The following is a 22,320-nucleotide window of genomic DNA, read 5'->3' as shown; positions in this document are numbered from 1 at the left end:
ATCGGATTTTCATCCCAGCTAACAGTTTACAACGTATCCACCTTGAAGAAGAAGAACAAAAGTTCACTTTGTGTAATTTAATTTACCAGTATCATAGAATTCCATGAAAGAATAAAAATGCCGTTTACCGTTTGCAAATATCTGCATTAGTTCAGGAGATATTTAAGTTTGAAAAATGTGTAAAATATGCAAATGAGATGACTGATGACGTCATACACTCAACCCAAATTTATATCAAGTATATAAATAGAACTATCTGCACTGCAGACCATTGAAACGTGGTAGGCTAATAGTTCTACAGGAAACACACCTACGGCTGTGAAAAGTTCTGTTCCCGTGGTAAGTCACTCTTTTCCAGTCCCCACCCACTTGATTTCAATATGTTAGTGATTTTCAGCTCGCAAAACATTAAATGAGACTGCAAACTTAACCTAACATATTTTTATGCTTGCTGGATCAAGCATATGAGGCCTCATTTGCAAATATCAAAATGGAAGGCCAGAAGGTGGCCAGAAATGCCTTTAATATTGGGGAGGTTTGGAACCCAGTATGTTGCCATGGTAACCAAACTGTTAAGCTTGTATTGTGGAGCACATTTAGTAGAATCTTACTGCAAAGAATCAAACATTTCAGATACAAATTGGCTGAGATACCTTTTTTCATCATATTTGATCAAAATTTAGTTGAGTGTATGATGTCATCGCTGGGCTAATTTGCATATTTTAAAAACTTGAATATCTCAGGAACGAAAAGAGATATTTGAATATAGTAAACAGCATTTTTCTTCTCACACAGGCTACTTGTTTATGTTTTAAAATGGATGTGATAGGAAAGATGCGATTTTCGTCATAGTACCACTTGAAAAAAATTAAACTTTCGGGAAGAGGTAATTTGAGACTGATACTGAGAACACTGTGTTGTTTATAAACTTACAAGCCAAGATACATGCTACTTAGTATGCACATCCCATATTATGTTTGTTTCATTTCCTTCTTTATTCTCAATGCTGTTTTCATTTTCTTTTTACATGTGTCCAAATCAACTGTGAAATTTTGGCACAAAATTTTCCTTTACTGATCGTTTCCCTTGATCACTGGACCGACCGGACACGGAACCAAAAAGGTGTTACCCTTGAAATTTGACACTTTAGGGCTTGCCTTATTTTAATTTAGAAATACAAATTTTATTCATGATAACTTAATTACAAATTATGTGAAAATGTCAACTTTTACGAAAACGTTTAGAGTCTGTATATTATGTGAAACAAGTTCTGTCAGTGAGAGGCACTCTGGAGGAGACAATGCTAATAAAAGCACATTGAATGGTATTCAAAATGGGTGCAGCATATTTAATCTTAATAATTAGTGCTTTTAATTTCAGGAACGCCTGCTGCTTTCAGTTTTGCCCAGACATGTTGCCATGGAAATGAAAGCAGATATAGAAAGTGACAGGACAGAAACAATGCAGTTTCACAAAATCTACATTCAAAGACATGAGAATGTCAGGTTTGTAACTTTAAGAGCTGCCCTCGGTAAATATCAACTATGGTCATTTGGTCAAGAAAAAAATCAAATTTCTCAAATGTTCTCAGCTGAATAGTCTAGATAAGTGATTCACCAAAATATAACTTTCAGTGCAGTTCAATTCGTATTTTAGCGCTGTTGTGACCATCTTGGTTTTGTCCCTCTGAGAGGGCTTCGAGCATCCATTTTAGGGCACATATTTAACAATTTGCCATGCAAAGAAAAAAATTGTAATTCTGGGTAAAAACCCATTATTCGAGACAAGCAACTGTTTCTTGTTACGTCAAGAGGCTGTTTTGGGAATTTGACCAACATCTGATTTTTTTTTTACAGAATTTTAAATTTCTTCCCTTTTGAACTACTCGTGAAGCGCCCTAAAAAACGCAAAATTTAAAGGAAAATATCACCAAAAGTACATCACTTGAGATCCCAAAGCTACCCTCAATTAAAGAGCAATGTCTCACCTGTAAAAATATGTAATAAAATTTTGGGCAGTTGAAACTGTAGAATGTTAGAAGAAGTTTAAGCTGTGCTTTTGTCAACAAAGACCACTGTCCTAATTAGCATAATAATGTGAAAATAACGATGTACAAAGAAAATAATTATATATTCCACTTACCTGGTGACATGTTAACTACTGGGTGTTCCATGATACCTCATGTTATATTATCAGTAAGTTTCAGTGGCATTTTTGATGATTAGTGTGCAAAATCACTCTGAGACATCACAATGGTTAAGCAGATTTCAACTTTCCAAAGCCTGCATCATAACGTCTATCAATATTATTTGTATTTTGTCTCATAAGCCTTTAAAATCTTCCTCTTAATTGAGGATTCTCATCAAGAACTCATTTAAGCTCAGTTCTGTTGCGATATGTTGTGCACCTGCCATTATCCCACAGATTGTGTTACACATAACAAGTGCACATTCCAACAGGTAGGGGTAGGGTGGGTAGGAAGTGAAAATGTAATAACTGGCTTTAAAGCCATTTTGTGCATTTCAGTGGCTGAACTAGTAACTGGCTATCCTGGAATGATTTGAATATGAGCTTCTTCTTGGAAATTTTAGTCATTTTGTAGGTTATGTATTGTGGGTGAATCACTTATCTAAACCATTCACCTAAGAAAGTTTGAGGAATTTGATTTTTTCTTGTCCAAATGACAATAGTTGATATTTTACAGAGGGCAGCTCTTAGATACCAATTAGCCAACTTTAGCAACAATGAAAAATGTTTTCATAACAAGAAGCCATGTGTCTGGAGTTGAAAAGTTCAAGGCTGACATAGATATTTTGGTCAGCATTGTTTATGCGAGGCTTTGTTTTCCATGGGAATTTAGACAGTGAATGACTTCCTGGGAGAAGTTCACATGGAAAAATCCTCACGCAGTCATTTGCTAATTTTCATTGTCAATAAGCGGACAGACACATGAATTTATAATTTATGTGATGTGCTAACAAGCAAGAGCGGACAATTTGACAATTTGTTGGCGTAAAAAACAAATTAACGTCAGTTTTTCATGCGTCTGTCCTGTTATTGACAATGAATTTTGTCATGTTATTGCCAACATAGTCTGCGGATCCACTCACTCAGCTATGGCCTTGTGGATTCACAGCTACTTTTACAATGTTATGACGAAATTCATGTTCAATAACAGGACAGATGCATGAAAAACTGACGTCACTTTGTTAGATATCTGACAGAACTATCTTCTGTTCTAAGAATTTTCCAAAGCAGAAGTTTGGGCAACACAATGGCTTTGTACGCATTATGCATTATATCACACATCTTTGCTAATAATGGGCTTTTGAAAAAAGTGAACAACAACACCAATTTGTCTAGTTGATTCTTTGAGTCTATTCAAATGTAACAAGATATAAATATCTAGACCTGGTCAGAAAATACAGCTAATCAGAATAAAGGAAAGCTGTTGTATACTTGATGGTATTTCCACTGTGTGCTACATTGATTGTGTTGGCCACTGTATCTTCTTTGTCACTTGTATTTTCCTGGTATACACATGGTCCTTAAGGTCATTCCACTGAAATAGAACCTACAATACCGCTCAAAAGTATGTTACCACCTTCTTGCAAGACAAGACTCTCGTCTTGAGAGATGAGACTCTCGTCTTGCGAGACGAGAGTCGAAGAGCTTTAAAAAACTGTAAGTATGGCTGCCTGAACTTCTCGTGAGATTTTAATAGTCTATTGTAAAGCAAACAATGTAGCAAAACTTTGCGTGATCTGAAGAAGCTTCGCTTGCGAGCGCTGGTGCCGGATCTTCGATGTTTACCACATTCATAAAAGATGTAACTCCTGAAATTTTCAACCCACATGGCTTGAGAATGGTGTTTGTGAATATATATGCTGCAAATTGTTTAGTTTTCAATCGAGAACATATTGTTCATGACTTCCACAGTGTCCAGACCTGTACACTGAAATTGCTTCTTTTGCTGATCGATCCCAGTGGCTTCTTTCACCAAGCAAATGCCGTGATTAATAAAGTCATTAACTTCACTTCAGTAGAAAGGTCTGAAAACATGAAAGAAAGGTTAACAGTGTCGTGTTTAAAAGCAAATGTGGACTATTCTTGGCCTTTGAGTGGTTCACAATTTTTATAGCCGTGTTTCGATTGATGATCGACACGCGTTGCTAACTTTGCAGTTAAGCGAGTTCTGTGACAGAGCTTATCTTGCAGCATTTGCTATTAACAACTCCTATAAAGCTATTACGCTTCTCTTTGTTTATAGGGTTCTCCGAAAGCCCTCTATCGATCGATCAACAGACTGTTTAACTTGGTTGCTATATGTACCTGTAGGCGAGTTCAACATCAACACAACTAATTTGACCAAAAGATCGCAATCTTTCCATCAATCGCCCAACAGACTTTGACTTTCTTGGTAAGCACGTTTAACAAGGAATTAAGATCAACATAACTTTCAGTTTAACCCTTTGGTGACACCCCCTAAAAATGGCCATTTTTGACATGTTTTGGTAAAAAATGACCAGCTCATGTTGTATTCAAACAATTTTGTTATGCTATATGTCATTTTAAAGCTAAAAGCCCTGTTTTGCCTTCACTACACCCACATGGGTGCATGGGTGATACAAGTACCCATTGGCTACATGAGCACAATTTAAGTTAAATGCCACTCCTTTCAAATATTCTACTTGTATAAAATAGCAATTAGTTTTTAAAAGTAAAAATCTACATGCACCTCAGCCAGACACGTAAACCCCTAAAATCCACCGGGTGGAAAACGGGGACCGTGTACCCCCAACCAGTGCTATGATGCTACCTTTGGGGTTTCAAGGGGCCTTACCTAACAAAGAACAAATTAAATCAACTACAAGTGTCTTTTTACAATTAATCGCGGTGATAGTCCTTGCTGTGCCAAATCTCAAAGCAGTTTTTATCCTGAGTGCAATGTAGATAAACATTATTACATTGTGGTGCACTGCAGCAAGACCGAACTTTCATTTCCTTCTGTGTTGCTTTATAACAAACTTTACAGTTCCTCTTAGTGTCAGTAAACTTTGGTATATGCACAGTAACAAACTCCCCAGGTTCCTTTGTTGGGGGCTTGAACACTGGAGGTGTTCCATATTCATCCAAGCCCGCTAGATCTCTCACAAGTTCCTCTTGATACTCTGCAATTGCAAACTTTTGAGGACGCTTGAGTGCTTCATTGTCAGGGTGCTCTGCACGATGAAGTTGAAATAGAATGTAACTGTTGACAATAGCTATATCAATCATGTGAAAAAACAATGTTTGCCACCACCTCATACACTTTCGAAGAGCACAGTTCTTTGCAAGAATTTGATCTGAATGGTCAACTACATTCATATAGTTATTATAATGTTCGATTGCTTTAGGCTGTTTTACATTGATATTTCTCCACACATTGCCCACTTTCTCTTTTCTAGCAACCATTACAAAATCATTGGCACTGTCAATTGAAGTAAGGATAGTGACTGGTCGGTTGTCCTTCCATTGCTGAGCAAGGCATACTCCATCTCTTTCCCACCTCATGCTTCCCTGAGCTTTCTGTCGTGCCCATTGTTATCCCTTTTTCATTGTCTCAGGGAATCCCCTCCTGTTCTCAGCAGCTGTACCTGTGGCTGGAATCAAAACTTGAAACAAATCTTTCACAAGCTTCACAGAAGTATAAAAGTTATCAAAGTACAAATGATATCCCTGGTTCCTCAGAGGGACAACAAGTTTCATTACTACATCATACCCTAACCCATTAGGACTTAGTTCCTGTTGTGCATTTCTCCCTATGTACACATCAAAGTCACAGGTGTATCCATTCAAACTATCTGCCAAAACCCATAACTTTATACCCCACTTTGTTGGTTTGTTTTTTATATACTGCCGAATTCCAGACTGATGTTTTGATTTCACCATTCTCTCATCAACAGCCACACCTTGAAAAGGTTGGTAGAGATCCTTGCATTTTCGCTTGAAAAAATCCAAAAACCTACTCACCTTCCTCAATTTGTCTTCCTCATCTTCTTCATCTGGATCGACAACATGAAGCATTGCCATAAGTGCCTTGAATCGGTCTCGGGACATAATTCTCCGTGCCCACAACCCATGGTATAAAGTTTTTGTGCTCCAGTATCGGTGAAATGAGCTAACGTGTACCAGGCCACAGTATAAAATGAGGGCAATCAATTTTTCTATTTCCTCAGGAGAAGTTTCAACCCAGGCACCTTCCTTGTCACCATAGTAGGGTTTGTCGCCAATGGCCCCCCATCCATAGCTATTTGTATGGGTACAGATAGTTCTTAGAAGCTCTGCTGTAAAGAAAAGCCTGAAAAAATCTACAGCCCTTGTCATTGCACCTCTTAGCACTGGCACATTCAGATGCAATCCAGGTGGTGTCCTTGGGGTAAAAGGGGGAATCTGATTTGGTGTATCAGGATCCTCGTAACTTCTACCTGCAGGTGCAGGTGCAGGTGGAGCTGCAGGTGCAGGGGGAGGATCACCCTTTCCCTTACCCCTTCCCCTACCCCTGCCCCTACCCCTTGCTGGCCTCTGCTGGGGTAGTCTCCTACCTCTTCCTGGTGGTCTTTCTTGTACCTCTGCGGACGCATCAGAGTCACTTACCTCATCTTCCGACTGCTCACTAGAGTCACTATCAGAAATCATAGCTTCGATATCTGACTTGTGCTCACTGGAAAAAAACATACGTGAAATGAGTTTTTGAGAATTTGGAAGGGACAAAACTGTAACACTAACATAAAATGAAAGGTTCAGCAGCTAATAAGCAAATTTTGCACCAAAAAAAACAAATCAGGAGAGCTAAAATTTGCTCTTTAGATCTTAGAATGTCCTTTGATCAAAGGTCACAAACTGGAGAGATTATGATGATAAATAAATCAAACAAAAAGCTTCTTCTCTCAAAACCTTATTATGTTTACTCTTTAGGGCTCGATAAAATACATATAGCATTGTTTGTACACTACTAACAGTGAAGTAAAAAACAGAATTACAATAAATAACTTGATCAAGCCCAAGATTTTTCCGCTCTTCATGAAACATTCCCGACAACATTCCAAGGTTATGTCCACATACAAATGAAACAAGTAAAAGGAATATTATACGTCAATTCCATAAAATTTCATCAGAAAAGGGTTCTCAGAGAAAGAAAATGTTATTTGCAAATTCTTTGGACACTAGAAAATGCAAACGAATAACAAAATAACCATGATATTTCTTTCTGTCTTTCTTCTCGCGAACACATGTTTGGAGGCTTGAGTTACGCATTGCGCGATAAAATCACCTGATTGTATAGCACTCAAAATTGTGGTAAGAAATGAATAAATCGGGCGCAGAAAGCTTCTATTTCCATCATTTTATCATCATGAAACGTCTCCAGAGAGTACAAAAGGCTACAGCTAGTTTTGTGCTTGGTAGATTTGTGTCATCCGAAGACATCCTTACGAAACTCAAATGGCTTCCCGTAAAGGAACAACGCGAATGGAACCTACTTAAGGCAACTCACAAAGCCCTTCACAACCCATATTGGCCAAGTTATCTGAAACTTAATGTATTTCAACACGAAAGATGCTTAAGATCTAGTAACAGCATTCAGTTAGAGAGATCTTTAATTAATAATACTCTACAGGACCAGACTGCAAGTTTATTTAACACGTTGCCCAGCAACGTGAGGTGCTGCCAAGACTATATTAAATTTTGTAAAGACACCAAAAACATTATTTTTAAGAGAGCTTTAGAACACCTGGCATAATTTTAATTATTTATTTATTCATTTATTTATTTTAGCATATCTTAAAACACAATTTTATCTCGTTTACATATAGATATAAATTCTTAAAATTCTTAGATATCTTTTTAATTGTAAATTTAGTTAGCATCGGGCAGGCGAAGAGCCACCCTGTGGATATACTGCCCGAAATGCCATTATTATTATTATTATTATTATTATTATTATTATTATTATTTTAGTTTACTAAAGACTTGTAGTTTCATTTTTCACAAAAAGATGACGGGAAAAGTGCAAAATTCGGGCTAAGTAAAGGCTAAATTCCAATGCACTCATATTTCATCATGTTGTTTACACTATCGCTTACCTCCATTCTCTCTCTGAAGCACGATTTCCTTCGAGTTCTTGGTCTAAATCAAACTCTTCTCCACTCGAAATTCCACCACTGTTACTGTCAATATCACTTTCAGCATCACTGCCACCTCGGGCACAAATTTCAGCTGCTTCTTCAGCCGTGAAAGTCACGTGTGGTCACTTGCTCGAAGACGCCATTTTGAATAGAACCTTGCTTGTCACGCCGCATACACAAAAAGTGAATTTCGACTAGCCAATGAGATCTATGAATTCCACAATGGATTCTTTTTGATTGGCTACATCCATAGTTTATTTTTAGTGTAAAAAACAATTAGGTAACGTTAAAAGAGCATTGTTTTGATAGGAAATACGTCATCGTGCCACATTGCACGATATTCGGGGTTGTCGTCACCAAAGGGTTAACAAATTGATGTCAGCTTTTTATGCGTCTGTCCTCTTATTGATGATGAATTGCATCATAACATCGACAAAGTGGCTGTAGAAACAAAAGCGGCAGGCGAGTAGTTCCGCAGTAACTTTGACAATGCTATGACGAAAGTTATCATCAATGAGAGGACAGATGCATAAAAAACTGACGTCAATTTATTTTTTACAATAACAAGACCCCAAAATGGTCAAATGCCGGGAATAAATAAGGGGAAAAGACACTGCAAACCTGCCGTAAACAAAGATAAGTGAATTTTATTCAAGGTGATGCAAAAATTGTCAATAGCTTTTCTTGCTTTTTGATTGGGTACTTAAAAAAAGTCCATAAAATCTCACTGGTTAAAAAGCTGACAGTTTGACAGCTGAAAGTTGAACTTGAAAGCTTGCATAAATTTAAATTTTATCCGTCTGTACTCTTATTGATGATAAAAACGAGCCAATCAGCGTGCCAAAAATTAGACAGTTATTGTAAAAATTCGAACTGACATCTTCGTTCCATTTCATGTTCCTTCTTTGGACATTTCTGCTCCGTGTGTTTGTTATTTTAGCAAAGGACGCGTGCATCAAGTCACGTTTTTGTTTTTGTGTAATCAAAATTCACTTCCTTTCTCGCTGTCAGACGAAACATGTACAGATTTACCGAAGTTCTCTTTCCAGTGGTTAATGTTTTGATTTCTAAGATTGTTTACATTCAATTTTATTTATGAACACAACAGTTTTTGATTCAAAGACGAGTTCAAAGGACATGTACACTTATGCAAATTCACTGTGTTATGGGCTAAAAATAATCTGGAAACTATTGACACTTCACTCATCGATTACTCAAGTACTTTAACCAACGTCTTGATTTGAGATTAAAAAAGTTTCCATTCACTTTCTTCATTTGCGATGATAGTATTGGGTCTTGCGAAGTAAGTTTCCACTTAAAAGCTGTCATTCATAGTTACGCAAAGTCAACACGCTGCAGTGAAATAATTAAAGTGACCACCGAACGCAAATTTTGACGAACGTCTTTGATGTTTGCTTTTTATCACTTTCATTTAAGTTTTTCGCTTGCAAGTTAAAGTTGGCTCTCTCGAAGTGGCCTTTAAAACAAGAGCCCACAAAACCAGATGCTCTTGCAGGGTAAACTTTGCTGCGTCACGAGGAATTAATTGTTTTCTCGCAAGCTAACTGCTTGCAATTTATTTCAAAATATATGCTTCAATGGTTCTCGCAAGACAAGACTCTCGTCTCTTGAGATGAGACTCTCTTCTCACGAGACGAGACTCTCGTCTCGCGGGTTGAGAGTCTTGTCTCGCGATAAACGAGATGAGAGATGATAACTTACTTTTGAGTGGTACTGTACACCAAGATTTTTGTCAAACTTTGTCTATTGATTGTTTACATTATAGGAACTTAAATTTTTAAATAAAAATGAGGGGTCCTTGTGTTTGTTCAGGAGCAACAGCAACTTGTTTATACCCAATAAATCTTGTTTATACTTGTGTCAACTTGTTTATACCCAACAAAAAAATGATAGGTCACCATACTTGTTTTCAAGTAAATGATGATTTACCTCTAGTGAGGTCCAGCCGTAAAGAAAATGCAGCCATTTTTTAATGCGTGTGTCATTCACATGTGAAATTATGTGCAGTAGGGATGCTCAGTGCAATACTGGGGAATGACCTTACTTTAAGGCGAATGTGTTAACCGAGAAAATCCAAGTGGCTCGTGGGATATTAACCTCTTACTAATTGAGCAAGAGGGCTGCACTGGGGAACAGCCCTCTCGCTCAGTTAGTAAGAGGTTAATATCCCACGAGCCACTTGGATTTTCTCGGTTTACTAATAAGAGATTTATTATCCAACTGCTGTAGTAAGTCAATAAACTCATCACTGAAAGAGGGAGAGTGCAACAGTTTTGCGTGCGCACGCTGACCTGTACAGCAAACAGGTTTTCTACTGTACAAATAACTGTACAATATCGCTGTATATTTGTAGTGTTATTTGGACGGTATTCGCTGCAGTTGGATGAGAATAGTCTGTATAGAAACAGGCTCAATCCAGGCAAAAACAACCTGAGGGCTAATATTCCCTAGTATGGCTCAAGCAAGCTAAGTTTACTTAGTAAGTAGGTCGTTATATATGACACTTGGACTTGCAAATTTTGAATTCACTGCCTCTAAAAACCCAAAAAATACGCGCAAAATCCCCACCAAGGAAGAACCAATCAGAACGTTTGGATTTACCCCAAGACTGCCTTGCCATGTAGTAATCCATGGATACCACTTGAAAGCAAATTGCATAACTAGTATGTATTAAACTTGGCAAACTTTGATCCAATGTAACCTGTGATATTCTTGAACTTTAGGGGAAAGTCTATCAAGCTTTTATTGTTATTATTATTATTATTATTATTATTATTATTAGAGTGGTTTTCAATTGAGTATAGAAAGTAATTAGACAATTACTTTGATTTTGGTTTTGGTTGAGATTGGCTGAGTAGTCTAATTGGTAAGTAATTGGATTAGTTTTGGTTTTACGACACTCAATTGAAAACCGCTCTATCATCATTATCACTATTACTATTACTACTACTGCTACTACTGCTGCTGCTGCTGCTGCTGCTACTACTACTGCTACTGCTACTGCTACTGCTACTGCTGCTACTGCTACTGCTACATAAACAACAACAACAACAAGAACAACAACAACAACTACTACTACAATTACAATTACAATTACAAGTACTATTACTATCACTATTACTATTACTATTACTATTACTATTACTATTATTGTTATTATTATAGTTTTGAGGCACTTAAACCAAAGATACACATTATTTGTGTTGTAGTACAAAAGTATGCACTCCTAGGTTATTGACCACATTGTTTTCAAGTAATTATTTTGAACCCTTTTTTATGTTTATTTTTTACACAACCTCAACTTTTGGCCACATGAGGGTAGTAAACCTCCAACAAATACAGATATTCCAATGAAGGCAGTCATATGATACTTAATTTTCTGTTTACTCTCATTTCAGTATTTTGTTTGCTGATATTGAAGGATTCACTATGCTCTCATCCCAATGCACAGCTCAGAAGTTAGTTCAATATCTCAATGAATTATTTGCCAGCTTCGATATGCTTGCTGTGGTATGATCTCTTTCTGTCTTTTCTTATGCTAGAGTAACTTTTTAAAATTTGGAGAATAAGACTTAGTTGATATTTAAGGTTGTGAGGCATCAAAGTAATTGGTTATATCATTCCTGTCAAAAATAATATAGAATATAGTCTTGGATTACCTCAATATCTTACTAAATAAGTCCCAGAAATGTGAATAAGGGGATTGAAATAACTTATGTTCCAGAACCTATACAGTATCGTACAAAAGTAATGTAAACAAAATTTGTCCTTTGTTCTCGCGAATTTTCCACAAAAAGTCGTTGAATTTTCAAAAGATGTTTTGTAGGGTTCTAAGTGAAAAAATCATGACCTTTCTCAAAAATTTGAGATTGCAAAATTCGTAGCAGTGAATTTTTGTGACATGAACCGCCATGAATGACATCGCTAAACAAACCTAACTCATATTGAAAATAGATTCAATGATCCCACAGTTTTAACGAAAAAAAGCGATTACCTCAAAAGTAATTCTTTAAACACAGACTCGTAAACCTTGTTTTAGCAACTTTTGTTTTCAAGCCTGCGTATGGATCAGTAAAACTGGGTGCCAATTCCACAAGTACACCCTGTAGGCCAAGTCTGTTGACGTGACAATGTTTACGGAAGTCCGCTTTCCCCAAACAAACAGCGCAGAAATGAGACAGAACTTTAGCAGACAAAATTTATATTTTATGAAACATTACATTTCGTTTTGGAACCAAAACTCAAAAGCTCTCAGATGTCTTTTGCGTGTTTTTAGCCCAGCAGTGCATGTCTTGATCAGCTCCAGAGTTGAATTGTACAAAACAGTTTTCGAACGTCTTACCTTGTAAACTGAATCCTTGCTGGGTTTATAAGCAACAAGCTTATTTCAAGCATTTTCTGCTTCCATATCAACCGTAAGCACCGACCTAGTGGTTCATATTTATGCCCAGCCATGTGCCACGTCACTTGAATGCCACTTGGAAAACTTACGAGCCCACAGTGGTTTGGCAGTATAGATTTTGCCCCTGTAGCTACATCATGTAAAGGGAAAGTGAGGCATTTGCAAGAAAACAGTACTTATAACATCCGCTGAAGCCAGAGTAAGTTGTTTGTTTTGCTCTCTGCCTGGGAAAAGTGGACTTGCCACAAGGCAACCTTGTGAGTTTTAGGGTAGAATAGCTAAGCGAGTGAAGGAGCTGCGAGGTTTTACGCTGCGTAGTGGCCGTGCGAGCGTCACTAAGCGGCTAAGTGAGTGATGAATGTCCTTCGTCTGGCAGGTTATGAATAGACAAGATGAAGAACTTTTCTTAGAGTCTAAGTAAAAGGCTGAGAGAAAAGTAGGAAGATCGAGATGCACAGTTTTGGGAGAAAGAGGGTTGGGGGTTATAATGATTTCATAACAGTAAAACAGTGTAATAGGGTTTCCTTGATTAAAGCAATAGTAAATAAAGCAGTTTTCGATTGAGAGTCGAAATAAGTAATCAGGCAATTACTTTCGTTTCAGTTTTGTTATTACTGCGTTTTGAGATTCACTGAGTAGTCTAATTGGTAAGTAATTTGTTTGGTTTTGGTCTTAAGACACTCACTCGAAAGCCTTCTTTCAGCAATTTAAATATCTCAACTGGGTAGAGCTCTTGCTTGTAAAGAAGCTTGATTCGTGTTCGTGTGTAATTGGAATGATTGTGTAATGCTCGTTAGCACTATTGAACACTAGTGGTTGCTATGGTTATACAAAAACAAGTACGTGCAGAGTCTGGGTTACAAAAACATGGCGTGGATCGGTGAGTGGCCTCTGTGGCCTACAAACGTGAGCCAAGAAACGACTGAAGAATAATTGTGTAAGAGCTGCGATGCTTTTAACGTAAACTAAACAATAAAGGAAACCTTTGATGAAGTATGTCCAGGTTAGTCTTATAGAACTGTTATGTAAACAGACAAGCTTACGCATTGTGAGATGACAGCAAAAAAGAATCATTGCAGCAAATTTGAACTTGGCAAATTGTCGTCCACAAAATGCTTGGGAATGTTCGCGCAGAGCTAATAAAGAGCAAATTTCGCTCAAATGTGTGAAGTCATTTATTGAACAGAGCAAATTTTCATAGTCAATTTTTGTTCCAAGTGAATTGTCTTTCGAAAATTCGTGTTGTTGGAAACAATAGGCGTTGCAAATTATCGTGACTTTTCGTTAAAAATTTGCTTCCGTCGAAAATTCGGTATCTTTTTGTGGAAAAGCCAAGAAAAGCTGCAAATTTTGGCGAAATACGTTTGCATTACTTTTGCACAATACTGTATATCCTTGGGTGGATTGTAAAGTGTACTGTTGATGTGTATAACGATTCACTATCCATCTATTGGCCATGCACTACATGTTCAATTGAAAGGCCGCATGCAAGAACGCCCCCTAGATTTTTTGGCCATTTTGAAAGTGTTCAAAAATAGCTGAATTTTGGCATGTAGGCTTCGTTGTACCTCAGAAACATTGCTCTGGATTTTTTTTGGCTGGGGCGCTCTTCGTTCTTGAGAAATAACGTATGCAAAAAGCTCAGTTTTCCAAGCGGCATCTTTTGGAGATCTTTTGTTGAACAAAAAACAAAAGAAACCTTATTATTTTGTTGAACAGCAAACAGGCAGACTGTTTATAGTGTATTCCACTGAATCTTAGCTGTCTTAAAGTCAAAGGAAAATAGTATATAGAGCGGAAATCTGGGAACAGATTGTTTACATCGGTTATTGTGACGTAAACACAACACGTGAATCGATCGAGCGGCAAACGAAATACCATCGAACGAAAAAGAGATGTGCCGCATTAGAACTCTGTCAACTAATATCTTAAGCATAGTGTTAAAGTACCTTGTGTGCCTGCCTGGTGGTTGAGAGGCATCATAAAGCCTCGATAAACCCGTAAGTCATCAGCACGTTTTAAAGAATCAAAATGTGTTCTGAAACTTTGAAGGTAGCTGATATACCGTAATCGTGTTATCGGCGTTCGAAGTCAGATCAAGCCAGGCAGCAAAGTCCAAGAGCAGTTCTTGCCCAAGAAAAATACCCTCTTGTGAGTTGTGGCCCATTTGCCAAGCGTTGCTAGTGTCAAAGTTTGGAAAGCGAGAACTGGTTTTTGAGTGATAAAATTTCTCTTGTATCAACCGCCATGTTTTCCCGCGCACGAGGTGTAAAGACCCTTCCCGGCATGCATTGCGATCACGTTCTGCTCGCGTTTCTCGAACTGGTAACTAGATTGTTTCGGCTTTTTTCATTTAAAGGTAATAATGGCCAACAAGCAGCGATCGATTGTAACATAGATCTGTGATCCAGGTTGCGTTGATTTTATTTCATATCGGCATGATTTGTAGTGTTTTGAACTTCTGGGATCAGCGGACATGCAGATGTATGGAGACCCGTATGTTGCGCAGACGGGTTAATTTGTTTATCTGTTAGGCGGTGCGTGACATAAAGCTACGATTGCGTTTGTCGAAAAATATGTATTTATCTCGTGATTTTTAGCCATTTAAGACGTTGCTGTATTTAGAAAAGTGCTTATTTGATGTTTATTTGTTCAGTGCAGATAATCATTGTCCCAGATAACCAAAGTAAGTTCCAGATGTTAACACTATTTTCCGGCCGCCATATTTTACCTATTTAAACCTGAAATCAACATTTTTGAGCTTATACGTTGCGTGAAATTAACATTTTGCTGTTTTCTAAGTGAAATCAACATCCTTTCCGTCACGCGTTACGTGAAATCAACATTTTTACCTGTTTAGACCTGAAATTAACAATTTTTAGTTTATAAGTTGCGTGAAATCAACATTTTGCTGTTTTCTAAGTGAAATCAACATCCTTGCCGTCACGTGTTAACGTGAAATAAGCATTTTTACCTATTTAGACCTGAGATCGACAATTTTTAGCTTATAAGTTGCGTGAAATCAACATTTTGCTGTTTTCTAAGTGAAATCAACATCCTTGCCGTCATGCGTTAACGTGAAATCAGCATTTTTACCTATTTAGACCTGAAATCAACATTTTTGAGCTTATACGTTGAGTGAAATCAACATTTTGCTGTTTTCTAAGTGAAATCAACATCGTTGCCATCATGCGTTAACATGAAATCAGCATTTTTACCTATTTAGACCTGAAATCAACATTTTTGAGCTTATACGCTGAGTGAAATCAACATTTTGCTGTTTTCTAAGTGAAATCAACATCCTTGCCGTCACGCGTTAACGTAAAATCAGCATTTTTACCTATTTAGACCTGAAATCAACATTTTTGAGCTTATACGCAGCATGAAATCAACATTTTGCTGTTTTCTAAGTGAAATCAACATCCTTGCCGTCACGCGTTAACGTAAAATCAGCATTTTTACCTATTTAGACCTGAAATTAACATTTTTGAGCTTATATGTTGCGTGAAATTAACATTTTGCTGTTTTCTAAGTGAAATCAACATCCTTGCCGTTACGCGTTAACGTGAAATCAGCATTTTTACCTATTTAGACCTGAAATCAACATTTTTGAGTTTATACGCTGCGTAAAATTAACATTTTGCTGTTTTCTAAGTGAAATCAACATCCCTACCGTCACGGGTTAACATGAAATCAACATTTAAACCTTTCTTGACCTAAAATCGACATTTTTGAGCTTTTACGTTGCGTAAAATTGACATTTTGCTGCTTTCTAAGAGAAATCAACATCCTTGCCGCCGCGCGTTAACATGAGTCAACATTTTAAGCACTTTTGACCTGAAATCAACAAATTTGAGCTTATATAAGCTGCGTGAAATTGATATTTTGCTGGTTTCTAAGTAAAATCAAAGTCCTTGCGGTCGCGGCGGGCCGATCCTTTGTTATAATAAACCGAGGCGAGACTTCGACTTATAACAAAGGCTTGGCTTGGCTATTATAACAAAGGATCGGCTCTGTTTATCATAACAAAGGCCCGGCTTCGTTTATTTGAAGGACTCGGCGGGAAAAGGGCGTCAGGTATTTTAATCAAAGGTGAACTTTGTTGAAAACGCTCCAAATTTCGCATGCAGTTTCGTTCAAGTATGTTAAGCAATGTCCTGTAGTTTTCGCGCTAAAGTTCGCTTCGTTCTCGAGATATTGCGTATGCAATAAACCACTTGGTTTTTCCAACCTGTGTGCCTTTTTTGCATACGTTATTTCTCGAGAACGAAAAGCAACCCAGCGAAAAAAACTTCAGAGCAATGTTTCTCAGGTGAAACGAAGCCCACATGCCAAAATTCAGCTAGTTTTAAGCACTTTCAAAAATGGCCGAAAAATCTAGGGGACGTTCTTGCATGCGGCCTTTCAATTAACTTGTTCCTATCCTTTGACAGGAAAACCATTGTCTACGTATCAAGATCTTGGGTGATTGCTACTATTGTGTGTCAGGTTTACCAGATCCACGACCTGATCATGCTCACTGTTGTATTGAGATGGGCCTAGAAATGATTGATGCTATTGCGTAAGTAAAGTCTATTGTTTTGCATGATTATCTAAAGTGTATTGTCAGATTTGTAACCTGATCCATTCTCTTTGTAGCTTACAAATAATTGTGACCTTACACAGGAAAACGTGCATTATCCCCTATCCGTTTAACAGGCTGAAATAAACGGATGATAAACGGATAATAAACGGATAGTAAATGCCTTTAAGAGCATTAAAACATTTCCCAGAAACGTTTTAACGGTTACTGAATATTGGCAAATGGCTCTGCAAAGTGTTCGAATGGTTAACAAAAATTTGCGAATGGATGACTTGAAGTGTTAAAATGGCTGGCAAGAATTTTCCAACGGATAAGGATAACTTCAAGCGTTAAAATGGCTAGCAAACATTTTGGAACAGATGACTTGAAGCATTTAAACGGTTAGCTCATGTGTTCAAATGGATGACCTCAAGCATTTGAGTGGTTGGCAGTGAAGTAGAAAAGTATGGCCATGGAAGGGAAAATCCCAGACACACCATTGTTATTGCTTACAAACAACTGAACAAACTTTCCACAAAACAAACTGTAGCTGAAAATAGCTGTTTCACCATCAAACCATGCCCAACTTACACTGTGACATGCCCAACCAATTATTTACAGCTAAATGTATGATTGGACAAATTCTTGGGCAAATTTTCTTTTTGACTCTATCCCACATGCCTCTTCAAAATATTGATCAATCCATCCGACACACAGTTTGATACATAGTATGCTCATTTTTTCCCATAGATCAGCCAGTGGAAATTGATATATATTTGATCTGACTGTATTATTCTAGTCAATGATGAAGTAACTGCCAATGGATGCTCTTTACAGTACATTTGTTTCATGTTTACCTGTCTCAACTTTGTTCTGATGACGAGGTTGATGTTTCAGTGTCACTGATGTCATGATCATTGTCGCTCTCATTGTCAATTATTTTGTAAGATGTATTGGCAGAAAATGAATTTGCAGTCTCCACACCAGTGTCTGACCTGCAACACATGATAAAGGCACAATTACATGTATTATTATACATTGAACTCACTATCTCTTTTCTGATTGGCCGAAACTGTACAGTGAATTTTCAAAATCAATGCCTGTGATGTCATCTAGCTGCAGATTATACAATAATCATGTCAAGGACACTCAAGGTCACGGGTAGTCACGTCATCTATGACCTCGATGTATGATTTCTAAGGGTAATCATGTCAAGTTCGCACGCTTTGTGTTCCTTGCCGTCATTGATGAAGCAAATGCAAGACTTCCTTTTTTTTTACGTTCAAAGTATAATAAAACAAAGTGAAAGTGAAGAATGATCATCGCAGTGAATTTTATAATTTAAGCAATTGAAAAGAAGAAGACTGAAAAATTGGGCTTCAACGGGATTCGAACCTGTGACCTCCGCGGTACTGGTGCGATGCTCTATCAACTGAGCTATGAAGCCACACATTGGGAGCAAGGTCAATTAATTGAGTTCATATCTTCCTGTGAGGAGTGAAATGGTGTGAAGTATATATCAAATAATTCATATTTGAACTGTAGTTGTGGATGAAAGTGAAGAATGATCATCACAGTAAATTTTCTAATTTAAGCAATTGGAAAGAGGAAGCCTGAAAAAATCAGGACTTCAATGGGATTCGAACCCGTGACCTCCGCGATACCGGTGCGATGCTCTACCAACTGAGCTATGAAGCCACACATTGAGAGCGAGGTCAATTAATTGAGTTCATATCTTCCAATTGCTTAATTTGGAAAATTGAGTATTATTTTATTATTACAAATATAGACCACATAACATGGACGGCCCGAGTTACTTGAATGGAGTCACAAAAATTTCAATTGTTAACCTAGTGTATGCCTTACACTAATTCAGGGGAATTTCAGAGCAGTGAAAGTTCGAATCATTTTCGAAGGTTCCCTCCGCATGGACCTTTCGCCAGGTTGAGAAAACATGATTTTCCAAATATATATAATGGTGATTTGCTCTCCAATGCTTTTGATTAATCTCTCTCGTTATTTTGGCCAATGCAGGCAATTTTTTCTGCCCGGCGCCTTCACGTTTCCCACCTCTTCTTTTCATGTTCTTTTGGAGACACGATCCATACTATTTTAACCAAATATGATAAAATAGTATCATAGGATGAGCAAAAGCACACTCAAAAACAGGTTTTTCAGTTAAAGATTGAAAATTGAGCAAAACACTGCGAAGATTGAAGGGGATTTCTCTACGTACTCGATGTGTAACTTTGATTTCAGGTTGAGGTGAACTCTTTTCAAAGTAAGGAAACTAGTGTCTAGGCCAGCACGCTCCCAAAGCTGACTGTGTCCCTTTAAGCTTAAAAATATCATCCTGTTAAGCACTGTTTGACATGTTTTAGCTTAAGTCAAACAAGAAGATCTTTTAGATCTTATAACCGCACTTCTAAAATTTAATTGGTGTCTTAGCACTACAGTCGCAACGCTGCACATTCCAAATATTCATTGATCACTGTAGGCACCACATCACTTAATCAACACAAACTGTATTATTGCACCATCGCTCTTAGCCTGTGTGAAATCTTAAATTTTACTGTTTTTTCCATGAGTAAAGGGCTAGCAAAGTAGTCACATGAGTCACATAATTCAAGAATTACATTATCAACGGTTATTGTAAGTATGGTGGTTATTTCCCTACCAATGATGTAATCGTGGCACGTTCTGACATGTTCTTTACTTGGCTTGCAAATATTTAATTTTCCTTCCGATCTCTGAACTCACTTCATTTTTACAGCACCACAATTCACTTCTCTTGTCTAAAAATATAAAAAATACTCGGAAAACTGAAAAGACTGTAGCTCCTGGCAAAAGAAACTTGCAAAGTAAACACGATCTTATTTGTCACGTAGCAAAAGTGAAAGATGCAATGTCAACGCATTCCATGGCTGATGTAATACCTTTTTTAGCGTATTTATTATTTCCTTCGTATCCAACGCTTCGATAAAACCAAAAGAAAATATATTTTACACACAATAAAAAAAACATTGTCCGTCTATTAATGTGTCAACAGCTTTTAGCGAATAAACATCACAGGTTGCATGATTCAAAATTTGGTGGAGAGGAAGTTTGGGTCTGGTCACCAACAAAACTAAAAAAAAAATAAGTAAACAACTTGTAAAACATGAACTGCGCTCGGCCCATGGCTGTATGGTTAATCACTGCAAAAGTTTGCAAACAGTTTCATAGATTTGCCATGCAAAGATAAGGTTTTTGGCAACGGTAAGTTATAAAATCAAAGGCCCCTGTTAGCCAGCTCATGAATGAATTGGATGAATTGGATGAATTGGATGAATGGAGAAAAGTTACAGTAGTTGAGTGAAAAGAAATGAGGAACTGATCATTGTGAGGTTCTTCTTGGTACAGCAGCGAAAAAACTGGAAAATAAACATCCTTTGATGTATGGGTTCTGATGTCCATTGGCTTCCTATTGACACCCTTTAGGTGGCTGAATTTATTCTCTGGTAAAATCATTTTATAAATTATAAATAATTGTATTACATATTTGAAAATAGATTCCAGCAGAGTGCAACAACAAAAATCAAGATGAACACTGCTTTTAGTAGGAACATTTTCTTTCTTATTAAGTCCACTGAGATACTAAAAGCTAAGAGGAGACATTCTAGCCAACAGTCTCAGGCTATGCATGCAGATTAAACATTCTTTGCTGAGTTATAAATAGCATAATCTTTACAGCAACAGGACACACATGTAGTAGAAGTACAGAATGATAACCAGTTTAAGAACTGAATGAAAATTCAAGAGGTATAAGCTGGAACAGTTAGGATAGCTTATACTTCAAATAGACATTGCGATATTTGTATTTTATTAATAGAGACAGATTGACGCATTCAACTGTTGTGTTCCTTTATGATATTTTTGGCGCAGTCTGTCCTTGTGATCACTCATGCATTGCACCTCGGATGTGTGGCAAATGAAGTTGCTTTCCTCGGAATGTCATGTACTATTTATTAATAAAGCAAAAGTATATCACTAAAATCATCTGAATTCTTTTAATCCCAGTGCAGGACTGATATATATGGGTTATTGACCAAGTGTGAGGTCAAGATGGCCGGATATCGGCCATGTTTTTTTTTTTGCATGTTTTATGGACCGAGACGGAGTCGAGGTCCATGAACAGGCAAAAAAATGAATGAGGCCAGTATCCAGTCATCTTGACTGAAAAAGCTTGGTCAATAAAGGATTTATTATATGGCTTTTGGGGAAATTTTTCTTGCGGGACACGGAGGGAAGTCCCGAGTTGGCAAGATAGCTCCATCTTGCCCACTCGGGTAGCCAATCACAGCGCAGGATTTGATTCATCTTGCCCACTCACAGAGCTGGCCATGTAATAATTGAAAATATAAAGCAGACCAAAGCAGTGTTTATCTCGCAGTCTCAGTTAGCCGTTGCTAGTAATTTAATATAAATATTGTGTTTACACCGAACGAAGCGTGTTTTTCGGTACTCGACATGATAAAAACCTGTGGCAAACATTTGCTGGAATTTGCTGCCAGAGTCATGAATGTTGACCATGACAATACTGTGGTGTACTTCCTAGCAAATTAAAGAATTATTTTTCTCGTTGCTCACACAACTTGTAGAGCAAGATCGAGAGCAAAGGGTTGCATAAGAAAAATATTTGGCTCTGCAACATGACAACCCAAATAACAGCGCAGCTGCGAGGGACACTACAAAAGAACAGCTAAGAAAACTTAACTCATTGGAAACGTTAGAAACAGTAACATCTTTGTTGAAGGTCAGGAGAGTTCTGATTTTCCAGCTTCCAAATAAAATTGAATCTATCAGATACTTACAGTATTGTGCAAAGTAATGAGAGTGTAATTCGACGAAATTCGCAAATTTCAGGGCTTTTCGACGAAAAATGGTGAAGTTTTGTTCACCTCGAAAGTTTGAAGAAAATTCAACAAATTTTCCCACTGCCCATTGTTTTAGTCGATGCGAATTTTCGAACAGTAATTCGTGTCTACTGATAATTTGACCTGATTTTTTGAGCGAAAATTTGCTCTCCTCAAATTTTCCTTCGAACTTTCTAGCAAAAATTCGCTCTGTTCCTTAGGTTTCCCATCGATTCCCAGTAGCAAGATGAATTAAGCCAGAGCAAAACAAGAACG

At 37.4% G+C, this 22,320-nt stretch overlaps 2 protein-coding genes across 3 annotated transcripts in view; both read left to right on the top strand.

The window, feature by feature from the left end:
- LOC149115467 (uncharacterized) overlaps positions 1-22,320 on the top strand; it is a 309,029-nt gene that overhangs the window by 97,998 nt on the left and 188,711 nt on the right. The gene's annotated exons all lie outside the window — the stretch shown is intronic.
- Positions 1-22,320, top strand: part of LOC110050848 (adenylate cyclase type 5-like) — a 205,222-nt gene that overhangs the window by 33,204 nt on the left and 149,698 nt on the right. Inside the window, exons 3-5 of the mRNA XM_089284950.1 lie at positions 1,381-1,505; positions 11,585-11,696; positions 17,022-17,149. Of these exons, the coding sequence (XP_089141076.1) occupies positions 1,381-1,505; positions 11,585-11,696; positions 17,022-17,149 (365 nt within the window). The remainder of the gene's footprint in view (positions 1-1,380; positions 1,506-11,584; positions 11,697-17,021; positions 17,150-22,320) is intronic.

This window comes from Orbicella faveolata, unplaced genomic scaffold (genome assembly GCF_042242905.1).
Source record: "Orbicella faveolata isolate gen_17 unplaced genomic scaffold, um_ofav_v1 contig_13, whole genome shotgun sequence".
NCBI classification, from domain to species: Eukaryota; Metazoa; Cnidaria; class Anthozoa; order Scleractinia; family Merulinidae; genus Orbicella; species Orbicella faveolata.
This window is presented reverse-complemented; position numbering and strand designations above follow the sequence as displayed.